The sequence below is a fragment of the Trichosurus vulpecula genome, chromosome 1 (assembly GCF_011100635.1).
Source record: "Trichosurus vulpecula isolate mTriVul1 chromosome 1, mTriVul1.pri, whole genome shotgun sequence".
Taxonomy (NCBI): Eukaryota; Metazoa; Chordata; class Mammalia; order Diprotodontia; family Phalangeridae; genus Trichosurus; species Trichosurus vulpecula.
This window is the reverse complement of record NC_050573.1, coordinates 150,383,793-150,400,394: the sequence shown is the minus strand read 5'-3', so window position 1 is coordinate 150,400,394 and position 16,602 is coordinate 150,383,793. Positions and strand designations below refer to the sequence as shown.

Sequence of the window (16,602 nt, the reverse complement as noted above, 5' to 3'; positions counted from 1 at the left end):
CTGTGCACAGCACTGAGAAGTTAAGTGAATTGCCCATGACTGATTACACAGTGTATGTCAGAAGCAAAACTCAAACCCACATCCTCTTTGACTTCAAGGCTTGCCTATCCATTATGCAGTATTCCCTCTCTTCCCAAATATATTCCTGGAATCCTAGGATTATAAAGCTTAAAGAAGCTTGGAGATCAGCTAAGACCTATGATTTAGCTGAGCCTTAATTTATTTTTTTTCGTCACAAAGCCATGAGTGTTAAGTAGTTAGCCACTTTCTCTGCTAATGTATGTCTTTGGGGTTGTGCCACAAAGATGCTTGCAAGGGGCTCTCCTTTCATGTTTCAGACCAGCAACTGCTATTACATTGTGGCTTCAACTTTACTCACTACAACTTTGTTACTTCTTTATTATCTTAATATGACCTCATTGGGCATCTGGCTGATTTGAAATATGAAAGAGAATAATCCTGTACTGTAATGACTTTCAAGTGGAACAGTAAATCTTTAGGGATAACCAGAGCTTTTGATTTTAAAAAATGAGTTTTCTCCACTCTATTAACTGTTATTTTATCCCTATTTAGAGAACACCATTTTAATAATTTTGCTTTGGGGTGCAGAAATGTGCAAAAAAAAAAGTATGGTGCTTTCACCATCCTTCCCTTGTAGATTATTATTGTGTTAATTATCTGTGTTCAGTATCTGCAAAGGTAGCATATAACTAACTGTAGTTTATCCTTGGTTGACTTTTGTCTGTATTGCAAGCAAAATGTGACTTGGATTGAGTTGGCCCTAAGCCTTTTTGCTCTCAGAGAGATCCAAAGATTGTAATCTTTAGCTTCTCTGATTAGATTTCTGTCTTATAAAACAGCTTCCTGAGCACTGTGCCTATGAACAGGTGATTTAACTCTATTCTGCACGAGGCACTGTGCATGCAAGAATTCTATTATACCCAGCGCTAGGATGCTTGTGTATGAAATTTCACTCCAAGCACTCATGATTAAAAATAGCTAAAATTTACATAGCACTTTAAGATTTATAAAGCACTTTGCATATATTATATTGTTCTATCCTCAACCCTATGAAGTAGGTGCTCTTGTTATCCCCATTTGACAGAAGTAGAAACTGAGGTAGAGAGAAGTTAAGTGACTTACCCAGGATCACATGGCTAGGATGTGTCTGAAGGAAGATTTGAACTTAGATCTTCCTACCTCAGAGGTGGGGAACTTGTGGCCTCAAGGCTATGTGTGCCTTCTAGGTCCTTGGGTATAGCCTTTTGCCTGAGTCCAAGTTTTACGGAAAAAAATCCTTTTATTAAGGATTTGAGGATGTAGAGGGGCCATGCATGGCCTTCAGGCTTCAGGTTCCCCACCTTTGTCCTAGCTCCATGTCCAATACTCTAACTACTGACCCACCTGGCTGCCCCTAAGCTGCCACTCAGAGTATACTAGTTTGTCTATAGAGTTGTAAATGGGTTGTGTGTCAGGGCGTTCACAGTACTGTTCACAGTAGAAATATTTATGATGCTGGCACAGTGAACTCATGATCTAAATCCTTAATAAACTGGAGAATGTCCACAGGAGGGAAACCAGGATGTTGAAGGGCCTTGAGTCCACTTCACATGGGAATTAGCTGAAAGAACTAGAAATGTTAACTCTGGAGAAGAGGAGACTCAGGGGAGATATCATGCCTGGGGTCAAGTATTTGAAGGGCTGTCATGCGTAAGAGGGATTAGACTTAGTCTGTTTGGTCCCAGAGGACAGACCCAGGAGCCATGAGTGGACATTGCAAAGAGGCAAACTTAAGCTTTATGGCAAGAAAAACTTCCCCATAATTACAGTTGTCTCTAAGTGGAATAGACTGACTGGAGACAAAGGGAGGAGGTCTCCGAAGCTTGTCATGCATGTTATGGTGGGATTTCCTTCTGCGTATGGGCTGGACTGGTTGGCTGCTGAGGTCTCTTCCAACTTTAAAATTCTGTGTTTCTGTAAAATGTCTCTTGAAATATGCCAGGACTGATGGTGAGAAGTAATCATTTGAATCAGTTTGAGGAAAAGATAAAGTTGGAAATCACTCTAATTCTTACCTCCAGTACTCTTGCTCAGTATACTGCCTTGTACATTCATATTGAACATGGGATTATAGGGATAACAATAGCTAGCATTTATATAGGTTTATGTAGATATATATTTATATAGTTTTATATATTTATATAGATCTTTAGTATATATGTATATACATGTGTTTGTGTATATGTATATACATATGTGTGTATATATACACACATATGCATACATATATATATATATATATATATGGTTTGAAAAATACTTTACAAATATTATCTCACTTATGTACACAACAACCTCAGGAGGTAAGTGCTGTTGTTATCCCGATTTTACATATGAAGAAACTGAGGGAAAGGTTGACTTGCCCAGGATCGCACATTTAGTAAGTATCTGAGGCTGGATTTGAACCCAAATTTTCTTATCTCTAGATTCAGCACTTTATCCACTGTGCCAACTAGCTGTCTTTACAGATTTAAAGCTAGAAGGACCCCTAAAGTGTCATCCAGGTCAACCTTCTCAATTTATAGACCGGGAAACAGGCCTAGAATGCTGAAATGGCTTGCCTATGGTCATACAGGTGAAAGACCTGATCTGCGAACCCAGCTTTTCTGACTCCCAACTCTTTGTTCTCTCTGCTTTAGGATGTAGATAGGTAGTTGAGAAAGGGAAAGACAGACATACACAGAGAGGGGCAGGGGAAGAAGAGATAGGAAAGAGAGATGGAAAGAGAGAGAGAGAGACAGAGAGAGAGAGAGAGAGAGAGAGAGAGAGACAGAGAGAGAGAGAGAGAGACAGAGAGAGAGTACAAGAAGGGAGGGAGGGAGATGAAAGAGACAGAGACAGAGAGAGGGAGAGGGAGAGAGGGAAGGAGAGAGATGGGGGAAGGAGAGAAGAGAGGGAGGGAGACAGAGGAATAGAGGAAGAGAATAAAGAGGAGAGAGAAGAGAGAGGAAAGAGAGACAGAAAGAGACATTGAAGGGAGGGAGGGAAAGAGGGAGAGGGAGTGGAAGGGAGAGGGTGAGGGTGAGGGAGAAGGGGAGAGTGGGGCAGAGACAGAGAGAACATTACCTTTATGAAGAGCTTACAATGCCAAGTATTGTGATAATCACTGAAGATACAAATACAAGAAAACAGGACAGTATCTACCCTCAAGGACTGTATATTCTAATAGGGGAAGATAACTTATAAAAGGGAGCTTTAGGGAAGGATGGCGGAGGGTTGAAGGAGAGGGCAAGGCCCCTAGAAGAGAGAGAAATCCAGAGATTGAGTTGAGCTCCAAGTGAACTGAGCATGGCTGGGGCCTCTCAGACCTCAGGGTTGGGGTTATCACCAGGATGGGAGGGCTGTTAGTGTGGAAGTGGAGAAGCCCAGAAAATGAGTTCAGACGCTTCTCATATAGAATGGATTCTGACTATTTCTTCATGCCCATCTCAGAATTGTCCAGTATGCATCATGACTAAGCTGATCACTGCTTGTGGTCTCCTGGTAAGGAAGAACCAAGGCCGGATCCTCTTTACACAGAATCAATATATTCTACTCGAGGCAAGTTTTGTATTTTTCTATTTTTGTGGTTTCTCAAGAACATCACTTAGGTCCACTTAAAATAGAACATAGGGCCGTAGCTCAAGGGCTGAGCAGAGACTTGCATTCATCTCGTCCAACATTCTCCTTTTAAAGGTGAAGAAATGAAGACTAAGGAAATTAAAGGACTTTCCAAAAGACATACAGGTGGTAAGCATCAGAGCCAGGATTTGAACTATAGCAGTAGCAGTGATAGCATTCACATCAGCGCTTTAAGGTTTGCAAAGTACCTTACATGTGTTGTCATATTTGATCCTCACAACAACACTATGAGGGAGGTGCTCATTATTAGCCTCATTTTACAGATAAATAAACTGAGACTGAGAAAGGTTAATTGACTTACCTAACGTCACTCAGCTAGTGTCTGAGACAGGATTTGAAGTTACATCTTCTTATTCCAAGTCCTCCACTCTATTGGGACCCCCAAGTCCACCACTTGAACCAGATCTTTTTACTTCAGTCACGGCTACATCCCCTGTACCACACTGCCTTCCAACAGAATCATTTACCATAGGGAGGCATTTTTAGCTTAGCATGCAGACCTCTTAGAGAAGAGTAAATTAAGAAGCGGACCTTTTATAGATAGGTTTCAGTGATCATACCTCAATGTAGTGAATAGATTATTCTAGGTTTTTTTAAGGCTGTCCTGGAGAGGGCAAGATCTAACAGATCTATCAAGCTGAGAAGGCTTTGAGCGTTGTCCTGGGACTCTGCTTTACATCTGTTATTCAGGTATCAGCCTGGATAATTTTGGGAAGGGTTCATCTCCAGCTTGGCTGCCCATTGAGGAATATTTTCATTCACATAAAAAATGCTAACTTGTGTAAAGTACTTTGCAAACCTTAAAGCATTTATGTAAATGCCACTATTGCTATTAAGTCCCACCTCTAATGCTTAATAGCAGAAGCATTCAGCAAAAGTGATAGGAGGGAGACCTGGGAAAGAGCTTAGCTTAAAAAGGCCAAGGTCTCCCACTGCATTGGGGCCATCTCCAGTTGCTCTGACCTGTGTTTTGCCACTAGACTCAGACGACCCTGTAGGAGAGAGAGGCTGGGGACTTTGCACAGCCTTGCCTCCCTTAAATCCAGTTCACTCTCAAGTCAAGACATCGCCCTCATGGTGTCATTGGTTCTCTTCCAGAACAAACAATAATAGAAGGGGGCAGCTAGGTGGTGCAGTGGATAGAGCACTGGCTCTGGAGTGAGAAGGACCTGAGTTCAAATTTGGCCTCAGACACTTTACCATCTATGTGACCCTAGGCGAGTCACTTAACCCTGACTGCCTCCCCAAAACAGACAGACAAAAAAATCATAGAAGAGTGGAGACGTGTTGGGGTAAGGAATGCCCACACTGAGGGAATCATAGATCCTCTAAGTATTGAGGGGAGCTAAAACTCCAGCTGGGCCTCGTATACTTTCTTAATTCCAAATTAGTGGTAGCCACCAACCTTTATGCATTCTGTGAGACAGGTATTAGGTGCCTTTTCCATTTAACTCACTGTCTTCAGTACTGAAAGAACTATGTTGCATTTCCAAGAAAGCCAGTAAAATGGCTCTGGCTTAAGAAACCCATTCCTCTGCCTTATAGTTCATCCCCTTCCTTGGTGCAGCATGGATGGCTTTACTTGATTGTTAAGATGCAGCAGCATAGAGAAACCCATTTTCTTCCCTTCTTCCCCCTCCCGCTCCCCCTTTTCTCAAGTCATAAGATACTTAGAGCTCTGAGTAGAGCCTCACTTTACTGCTGGGTTTCAATTACTGCCATTGTAAGGTCACTGGATCCCTTCCCTTGACTTTCCTTCTCCTAAACCTGATTGAATTCTTCAGAAAGTGCTTTAATAACCTGCAATAGTCACCTCTGGCTTGGTAGGCTGCAGCGGTCCATTGTGCTGCCATGCAGGATGTCCAGATAAGGGTGTGATTACAGGCCCTGCACTTCCCAGGCCTGGGGAGAGCATTTGTCACCATTGCTTTCTCTGTTAACCCTATCTGGAGAGCTGTGTGGATGGGGCTTCTTGGCTCTGTGGGCCATACCCAGAGTCAAACAGAGCTAGGGCAAGGGTAGAGGGGGGAGAAAGAAGAGGTGATTACTTCCTGCCTCTTCCTTCCTCCAAAAGGCAGCAAATCTGCAAAAAGTAAAAAGAGCTGGGCACCCACAGTGTTTCATTTGCTTAATTGTTTTTCCTAGGGCTGCGGCCAAAAAGGACCCTGCGCTTGGTACTATGGACTGCTGAGGAGCAAGGTGGCATCGGTGCACTCCAATATTACCAGCTACACAAGGTAAAAACTGAGCTTGGTAGAATTCAGAGGTCCCTGGTTACTATCTCCCTTATCTAAGTGTGCACATAGGTACAGTGTCAGGTGCCATTTCTTTCCCTACATAAGGCTCTGCAACTGACTCTGACTCGATTAGAAGAAGCAGAGAAACCATATTGTAACTCCGACTTTATCGATGTTCTATAGACTTTTGGTCTTGTGCTTGCGGCACTGATATCTAAAAGACGTGGCATTGGTGAATATTTTCCTACTAAGAACTGAAAGGAATGAATACTACACTTGGAGTCAGAAGACTTAGGTTCAATTCACAGTTCCATTTATTAGCTGTGCAATCCCAGGCAGGTAGGTGGCACAGTAGATGGAGTGCTGGGCCTGGACTCAGGAAGACTCATCTTTGTGAGTTCAAATCCTGCCTCTGACGCTAAGTAACTATGTGGTCCTGGGCAAGTCACTTAACCTTGTTTGCCTTAGTTTCCTCAAATGTAAAATGAGCCGGAGAAGGAAATGGCAAACCATTCCAGTATCTTTGCCAAGAAAGGCCCAAACGGGTTCATGAAGAGTTGGAAACAACTGAAAAAACTGAACAACGACAAAAACCTTGGGCAAGTTGCTTATTCTCACTGAACTTTAACTTTCTCATCTGTAGAATGGGGTGATAATGCTCATTTCACAGGGTTGTTGTGAGGATCAAATGAGGGGGAAAGTGCTTCTTAATTGGAAAGTATCACACTTGCTACTGGAAACTTCTTGTCCAACGAGAGGGGACCAAGAGGGAGCTCAGCTGGTTGAATCAGATAGACAGACTTCAGCTTTTATGAACGTGGATTCGTCCTCATTTAATGTGACAATTCTGGTGAATGCTCTGAATGACAGTAATGACAATGATCGCATTTATGTAGTATTTATATGCTAGACACTGTGCTAAACTCTTTACAAAGATTATGTCATTTGAGCCTCACAACAACTCTGAGTGGCAGGAGCTGTCATTATCCGTATTTTACAGTTGAGGAAACTGAGATGTAGTCATTTGCCTGGGGTCACACAGCTTAGAAGTATCCAAGGTCAGATTTGAACTAGGGTCTTCCTTATTTCAAGCCCAGCATTCAATCCATTGCACCAAACTACCCACCCTTCTAGGCTCTGAAACAGCATAAGCAATGGTTTTGGACCACCGTGTGTGTGTGGGGGTGTGTGGTTATATGTGTGTGTGTGTGTGTGTGTGTGTGTGCGTGTTTTCAGTTATTTCAGTTGTGGCCAACTCTGTGTGTGGCCCCCTTTTGGGGTTTTCTTGGCAAAGATACTGGAGTGGTCTGCCATTTCCTTCTCCAGCTCATTTTATAGATGAGGAAACTGAGGCAAATAGAGTTAAGTGACTTGCCCAGGGTCACACAGCTAGTAAGTGTCTGAAGCTGGATTTGAACTCAGGAAATTGAGTCTTCTTGACTCCAGGCCCAGCACTCTGTCCACTATGTCACCTAGTTGCCCCATTGAACCACCATAGATACCTGTGAATACACACACACACACACACACACACACACACACACACACACACAGAAATACAAATTGAAGACCCAAAAAGAGCAAACCAGGAGCCCCACCACCAAGGGCACCTTAGTGCTAACTCAACATCCCAGCCCAACCTGATTCTCTTCCTCCATCACCTGCATCCCTCTCTACCTAGAGGAGTGAACCTCCTGCCTGACTTCCAGAGGCTATACCCTGGGGACTTGATCTGCTTACCTTGGGCCTGAGCTGTCCTAGTTTTAGGGGAAAGGAGGGTGAATGAAGCCTCTCCAAACACAATATATTCAGGGGACATTAGACATTCTATCCCCAGTCATCCACCAGGAAGCCAGTCCTACTCAAACATTTTACTGTATGCCCTGTTCCCTGACCATACCTTGTTTCCCTCTCCCAGCCCTCTTTTTCCCTCTTTTCGGTCTTGCACTGAACATCAGTGCTATCTTTGATACTAAAGGGCCAAACAGTTAACTGCCCTCTGGTTCTGTTCACAATCCCTGTGACTCCCCAAACAAAACTCCATCCCTTGACCTTTTCTTCTCTATATTTATTGTTTCTCTCACTACAGAAAGCTCTTTGAGAGTAAGAACTAACTTTCATTTGCTTCTTCTGGAAGTCTGGTGGTCAAGAGGGTGCAGATGCATGTCTGATAACAAGAAAATAGCCAGAGTCCACTGAGACTTAGATAGTGGCTTAAAGTTCACAAAATGTTTTCCATGTATTATCTCACTTGAGCTTTATAAAAACCCTGTGAAGTGAAAACTGCACCTATTATCCCCATTCCAAGGTGAGGAAATAAATTAGTGAGAGATTAAGTGACTTCTCACCTTATCACATTGCTAGGTTATTAATTGTCTCATTAATTGATTTGATGATTCTCTGTAATTTTCTACATAAAGCTTTATTTATTTTACAAGTATGACTAATTTCATCTTTTTGTTGCCAATGGTTATACCTTTACTTTATCTCACTTCTTACTGCTATTAGTAGCATTTCTAGAACTCTGACCAGTAATGGTGGGGGAAGGGGTAAGGAGGGAGGGGGCAAAGGCAGCCTGGCATTGCTTAGGTATGTATTGGGAAAACTTCTGGTGTTGTCATTGATAAATTAAGTTAGCATTGGGTTTTAGATGTATCTTTTTCTCTCATGAAAATGGCCTTTCAGTATCAAAGATTCATAAGGTTTTTAGTACAAGTGAATGTTTTTAGTGACTATTGGTCGACCACTAGTTCTCTTTCCTTGCTTTATCTTTCTCTTCCTGGTATTAGGATCATATTTGTTTCACAGAGTTCTGTAGAATATTTTCTTTATCAACTTTTTATAATAGTTTAGTATTAGCTGTTCTTTAAATGTTTGATGGGTTTTACCTCTAATTCTGTTCAGACCCTGTAAGTTCCTTTGTTACTTGTTCAATGGTGCATAGAGCACTAGACTTGAAATCAGAAAGACCCCAGTTCGGATCATGCCTTAGGTGTTTATTAGTTGTGTGACCCTGGGCAAGTCACTTAAGCTCCCTTAGCTTCAGTTACTCTATCTGTAAAATGGAGATAACAATAGCACCTACTTCCCAGAGTTGTAAGGGATCAAATGAGATTTCTTCTTCTTCTTCTTCTTCCTCCTCCTCCTCCTCCTCTTCCTCTTCTTCCTCCTCCTCGTCTTCTTCTTCCTCCTCTTCTTCTTCTCCTTCTCCTTCTTCCTCTCCTTCTTCTTCCTCTTCTTCTTCCTCTTCTTCTTCTTCTTCTTCTTCTTCGTCTCCTCCTTCTTCTTCTTCTTCTCCTTCTTCTTCTCCTCCTCCTCCTCTTTCTCCTTCTCCTTCTCCTTCTTCTCCTTCTCCTTCTCCTTCTCCTTCTTCTCCACCTTCTTCTCCTTCTTCTTTGTCGTCATCATCGTCATCTTCTTCTTCCCCTCCTCCTCCTTCTTCTTCCCCTCCTCTTCCTTCTCCTTCCCCTTCCCTTCTCCTTCTCCTTTTCTTTCCTCTCCTTCTTCTTTGTCTTCTTCCCTTCCTTCTCCTCCTTCTTTCGCTACTCCTCCCCCTTCTCCTTCCCCTTCTCTTCTCCTTCTCTTTCCTCTCCTCCTCCTCCTTCTTCTTTTCCTCCTCCTTCACATTCCCTTCTCCTTCCCCCTTTTCCCCCTTCCCTTCTCCTCCTCCTCTTGTTGATGTTGATGTTAACATCATCATTATTATTATCATCTGATATTGGGCTGTTTCAGAACTACCCAATATTCTTTCCCACTGTACCACACTGCTTCTGCTAGACTCTGCCAGGAATAGAGAAAGATAAGAAAGAAATAGCCCCTGCCTCAGAGAGGGCATTCTGCTGTTACATCACACAGCTCATATAAAGGTAAGAAAATACAAACTATACACTCAGCAGCTCAAGAGGGAAGGAGTGATAAGCAGCAAATCACGTCTCTTCTCTGGGCCACAGTTTTTTTTCCTTCGGAAAATAGTGTTGTTAGATGTTCTCTAAGGGTCTTTTCAGCTCTGAGATCTATGATCTAAGTTACTTTACCCCTCCTATTGTCAATTCCACAACTTTAAAATGGAGAACCCAGTGTATTGAAAAATGTTCCACTAAAAACAAACAAATCTAGGTTTCTCCACTTCCCCCATCAATTTAAAAATTTGTTTAGTAGTGAAAGTACTGCAAAAGCTATTTCTTAAGGAACTTTTCTAAGCCTAGGCTATCCAATTGGAAAATAAAATTAAATTAAATGGGGTATTAATTTTTATTTTTTTTCCAAACTTAATAATAATTTTAGCTTCATGCCCTTTTCAGGCTTTATAATAACATATGACATTTACCTAGCACTTTAAGTTTTGCGAGTCTTTCTACCAAGAAAAACATGATATTAAAATAAATTTGAATTATTTGGCAAACCCAGGACCCAGGCTCATCTGTCATTTTCTAAATTGTTTCTGTATATAAACTCTGTGCCCTTTCCATTAATGGTATAGATAAATCATGTGTGACTATAGATTAGTTTAATTATCAATAATGACAAAGAGGTAACAATTCTACTTGAATATTAGCACAATTAATGCTGTTACTTAGGGCTTAATTGAACTGTCTTGGAGCCTATTGGGATGAGCATGTCGAGTGTGCAAAATGCTGGTCTTTTGTATAAACAGCTTTTACTAAAATGCCTCTATAACACTTTTCAGAGAAATAAACTTTTTGACTAAAATGTGTGATAAGGCAGCAAATAGGAGATGCTATCTATGAGAAAGAAAACAAACAAGCAATGGAGTTTTCCTGGAGTTTAGAATCAGCTGTTAATGAAGCTATCCCAAGTCTCTTGGAGCTAACATCTGTTCAGTGTCAGAATGGGTTTGTGCAGAGAATACCAGAAGTTTAACGGCCGTGCCCTTTCCCCCCTTGATTCTTTTCTTCATGGCTGCTGCCCCTCTTGTCTGCCGGAAGTGGAAATCTCCATTCCATTTCCCTGAATTAGGGTTGGGGGAGCCAGGAAGAGGGAAAAGCATCCTGGTATGGTGGAAGGAACAGTGACTCTAGAGTTGAGAGGATCTGAGTTCAAATCACACTTCAAAAGATTACTACCTATGTGATGATGGGTGAGTGACTTTTGTCTTCTGGTTCCTTATCTATTTTTTTTTAAATCTGCAGTTGACAAGACGGCCTCTGCTATCATTGCTCCTTCTACTAGATAGGTGATCTTATGAGCCTGTTAGTAGTAAGAACAACCCATGAGACAAGGGACATTTTAAACTTTTGAGGTCTGAAGCCTCTCCCTCCCTCCAGCTCCTCCCCTGTCCATTGAGAAGGCAAGAAGTATGACACCCATTATACATATGAAGAAGTCATGCAAAACATTTCCACATTATCCATGTTGCAAAAAAAGCAAGTAAAATAAAGAAAGTAAAAAACAATATGTTTTAATCTGCACTCAGAGTTCTCTCTCTCTGGGAGTGAACAGCATTTTTCATCATGAGTCCTTTGGAATTGTCTTGGGTCATTGTATTGGTCAGAGTAGCCAAGTCTTTCGTTGTTGATCATTGTTACAATATTGTTGTTATATGTTCTCCTGGTTCTGCTCACTTCACTTTGTATCAGTTCAGGTAAGTCTTTATTGGGATGGTTCTTCATTGGCTCCTTGTTTCCTTTTAAAGTTGCCTCTCTCCAGTCAGTTGGCATAACTCAACATACTTAGGGAAGAGGTCATCAGAGAGATGTTATAAATAACCTGAATTCTTCATTGGAAAATTTAGAACCAAGTTGAGGAAAGCTAAGTGGCACAGTGGACAGACTGCCAGTTCTGAAATCAGGGAGACTCATCCTCCTGAGTTCAAATCTGGCCTCAGACACTTACTAGATGTGTAACCCTGGGCAAGTCACTTAACCCTATTTGCCTCAGTTTCCTCATCTGTAAAATGAGCTGGAGAAGGAAATGGCAAACTATTTCAGTATTTTTGCCAAGAAAAACCCCAAATGGGATCACAAACTGGGATGCAACTGAAATGACCGAACAACAAATCATATTACCAAGAGGCATCAGGAGTTCTACAGCATCTGAGGCATGAGTTGCCCTGGCTATACTTTTCACTATGTATGTGTGTATCTATATCTATATATCTATCTCTATCTCTACCTATCTATATCCATATGTGTGTATCTGTGTGTATAGATGTGTGTATATGTATATATGTATGTATGTGTATGTGTATATACATGTGTAGGTGTATATATATATACATATATATACACATATATATAGGGGTGTGTGTATGTCTATGTATATATGTATGTATCATCCCTGGGCATATAGATTACTGATGTATGTCCCCCTTACATGTATGTGTTGGCCACTGAGGTGTCTAACGTGTGCCCCGGTCATAAGTTTTCTTTGAGTATTCATATTTCCTGACCATATATAACCTGATGTGTACTCCTTCCATGTGTATTTCTTGGTCATGTGTGTTTCTGAATGAAGGCAATTTATCCCCCCTTGGTCATCTAGTAATCCAGAGAAGAGGATATGGAATGTGCTCAATTGGGAAGTGTCTTTTCTTTAGAATTAATATGTCTTCACATCGTCTGGTAAAATCAAACACTGAAAGGGCTGCTGGTGCCTGAGTTATCCATTCCAGTAGATGGGTTCCAGAGTTCCACGTGTGAAAGGGAGCCCCAGGTGATAGAAACATAGCTTAAGTAGCAGAGCTAAGATTTGAATCTAGGACCTCTATCACCAAAGCCCACATTCCTTCATTAGACCATCCTTTTGTTGTTTTGAATTCATATTCGAAGAGGTGGACATTGTGTTTGCCTTGGCAAACACACACAAAAAACCACACCTCACCTTTCATGCAATTGCATTATGGTAGTCTGGAGCTTTATGAAGAGCTTTGTCCTTGGATTAGGTTTTAGGTGTGGAATTAAAGGTTATAAATGATTCCCTTGTATTTTCAAATGTGGAAATAAGCAGAGAGTTTCTGAGAAGCCATTTTATTTAATCTGCTCTTCATGGGATAGATCTTGTTTTCCTTCTTAGCCTGGAAAGGGGAAGAGTAGATTGAGGCTGTTATGTCTTATGTACTAAACTCAGTCTGAATCTGAGTGAAAGGTTATTTACAAAGTAGAAGTGGAAAAAAATAACAACCTAAGAATAATATCAACCAGATTGCTGGCTTTTTTTTCTTTTAGGCCAAACATGATCTGGCATAATTATAACAAGTCAAGTTTTCAGCTTTTAGAAAGCCTCATTAGACAAGGTAATCAAATAAACTAGATTGATATGTTCTGTTCCAGGATAAAAATATATTTTAACCTTTTCCTGATTTATTGCACAAATTTTTGGCAATTGAAGTATGGGGAATATGACCGTTGCTGTTCTGTGGTAATCATTAATAAGAGTAGTATTTTAAATGGACTTTATTAAGCGAGGGATGATTTGTATGAGCTGCTGAAATGCATAGGTTTATCCTAATCCTAGCCAACTGTAACACAAAAAAGGTCACATGAACCTTTGTAGTATTTTATTTAATTTCCTGTCATAAAACTATTCAGAAACAAATTTTTAATAGAGCCTGTGTTAGGGATACTTAGAATATAAATATGCAACAAGATTAGACTCTCCTTTTAATTATGCAACTCTTGCCAGCTTCTAAATGCACAGCAGCTTTGTTCAAAAATTTAGAAACATACTGGAAATATGGAGCTTAAAGGGACCTTAGAGGTGGTCTTATTCAAACTTTCCACTTTTACAGAGGTAGCTAGTGGCTCAGTGCTTATAGTTAGGAATAACTGAGTTCAATCCAACCTCAAACAATTACTAGCTGTGTGACCCTGGGCAAGTCACTTAACCTCAGTTTTCCCATCCATAAAATGGGGATTAATAATAGTAGCTATTTCACAAGGTTATTGTGAGGATCAAATGAAAAAGCATTTTGTATAGCACTTTACATATCTTAAAGCTCATATAACTGCTGTCTATTATTATTACTATGGAAGAGGAAAGGGAATCCCAGAATGGTAAACTAATATGCCAAAGGTTAACCAGATAGTAAATAGCAGAGCTGGGATTTAATGCCAGTCTTCTGACCTCAAATAAAATGTTATTTTTATGCTACCACATTAGAAATATTAAATTTATATGTAGATAAATGGATTTCTTTAGGTTTTTTTGTTTTGTTGCTCCATCATTGTACTGCTTAGGTTTATATAAAACTGACTTAGTTATGGTGACATTGCTGAAGTGGGAATAATATGGTTTTCATACACTGCTCTGGAAATAACAGGATTGCTGTAGCCATTCGGTCTGATTTCATCTCAACTCTGTTTCCAAAACTAGCCTGGCTTATTTCTTCACTGTTCTGTGCGGTATAGGTTTACTAATTACAGGTTATTGTCACCATTATTACAGTTGGGCTTTTGTGCAGCCTGGGCTTTTCTTTTGGAGATTAGATATTTGCATGAATCTGTCAAAGTCAGCTCAATGTTTGTTGGATTTTCACTTATTTCTGTAGGCTGTTAGTTTTTCTTATTTTTCCAACATTCATATAATTTCCACAGTACCCATGAGAACTATTTGGGCTCTAATAGTATTTGTTTATTTTAAAAAAAATGTTTATCCTAGGCATATATTTGCATCCTCCTGAGTAGTCTATTATGACTTGTGACTAGTATCACATGCTCACTGATTATAGGTAGAGATTTATCAGCCCAGCAGACTCAGTACAATTCAATTGAAAACATGGTTATCAATGCCTACAATGTCTAAAGCCCTCAGCTTGGCAGTAAATGAGTGCACAAATGAATGAAAAACATTTATTAAGCACTTACTATGTGCCAAACACTGTGCTGAGTTCTGGGGTTATAAGCAGGGCACCACCATCCTTGCTCTCAAGCCCATATTCTGATGTGGAAAACAATCACAGATAAAAGGTTTCAGTTACAAGTCAGATGGAAAGGCCTTATGGTTCTTATGGTATGATAGCAAAGCAGATGATGATGCATCTTTTTAGGTATCATTTCCATTCATAAAACCATATCATTTTCTGATGTGGAACCATTGAACAAGTGCCAAGACCTTAGAAGCAAGAATTTTCTTTTCCATGTGTTCCGTGGCTATGGCTGTTGAAGGAGGTAGGGGTCACTGCTGCAGAGGAGGTTGCCAGTTTGCAACTGTGGCTGGAACAAGCTGGAAACAGAACCAGTCATCTGGGATACATCACAATTTCCAGAGTTTGGGGGCATACCTGCCTATTTGAGGCTCTGGGTGTATATAAAGGTAAAAAGTAACATAGTGCTTTTCCTTGAGAAACATTTATTCTGTGGCATTGTGGGTTAGAGAGGTGCCATATACACACAGATCAGAATAATACAAAGTATAGTGTAATAGAAACAAAGGAGGGGTCCACAGAAACTGTTCAATGAATATTTGAGGAAGGACAGAATATTTCCAGATGAGGGATCAAAGAAGATTATATTGCTTACCTGCTCAAAATCCTATAGTGCATCCTTACTGCCTATAGAGTAAAATACAGATTCCAAGGCCTGACATAGACAATCCTCCAACTTCCCTTTAAGCCTTCTGTCCCATTGTCCTCTTTCACAAAATCTAAATTTCAATCAAACTTAACTACTTCGTGAACTGCTGCACATGAACTACAATTGTATGTGCTATCTTCTCCTGTCAGGGTCATTCTTATCCTTCAGGGTTCCACTCAGGTGTCATCTCCTAGGCAAAGCTTTCTAATTTCCATGAGCAAATTTTGCAAAAGTGTACCTTTGATATTAGCATCAGAATCTGAGTTGGAATATATATCAGAGATAGTCTATTCCAATCCATACAACTTCCCCCTCAAAAAGCCCCTTCTATAATATCCCTGACAAGTAGAAATTCAAACTCACAGAATCACAGAATAGCCATCCTGTCTAACTCATTCATACACTCAAGGAATTGCCATGATCGTACAAATAGACATCTCTGCTTGAAGATCTCCAAGGAAGGGAGTCAACCATCTGTTGAGTCAGCCCATTCCATTCCATTTTTGGACAGTTCTAATTGTTAGGAAGTTTGGCCTGACAGCGAGCCTTAAATGCCCCCTTCACCCACTGCTTCTAGTCCAGCCCTCTGGGACCAAACAAAACAAATCTCACTCTTTAAGACCACTCCTCAAGTCCAATTTCCACATGATGATCCTTCAAATACTTAAAGACAGTTGGCTTGTCTGCCCACAAGTCTCATTTTTTTTGAACGAAGATGCCTGATCCCTTCAACTGATTCTCACCTAATCTGGACTTTAAGGCTCTTCACCATCCTGATGACCTTCTCTGGACACTCTTCATATTTTTTTTTTGGAAATTTAAAAAATTTTAATCTTAAATAGAAAATAAGAAAAAAGGAGACTAAATACTAAAACTTAAATACAAAATAAGCAAAGAAAAAAAAACATTGCCATGTGCACAGCAGAACATAACGGAGATTTAAAATATAAAGCAATAAATTTGCATTCCAAGAAAGCCTATATAATAAATACTACATGTTGGGTTCAGAGTTGTCCATCTTTTCTTTATTTCCTTGTAGGTTTTGTTTTGTTCTCTGCTGTGCCCTTTTTACTTTGTTTTTTTTTCCCCCTTCTCCTCCTCTCCCCAAGAAGGCTACAATTAAGCACAGACACGCACACACACACATACACACA

The 16,602-nt window shown here is 40.5% G+C and overlaps 1 protein-coding gene across 1 annotated transcript in view; it reads left to right on the top strand.

The window, feature by feature from the left end:
- Window positions 1–16,602, top strand: part of CPQ (carboxypeptidase Q) — a 642,525-nt gene that overhangs the window by 491,193 nt on the left and 134,730 nt on the right. The window contains exon 6 of the mRNA XM_036741920.1: window positions 5,827–5,918. Within this exon, the coding sequence (XP_036597815.1) occupies window positions 5,827–5,918 (92 nt within the window). The remainder of the gene's footprint in view (window positions 1–5,826; window positions 5,919–16,602) is intronic.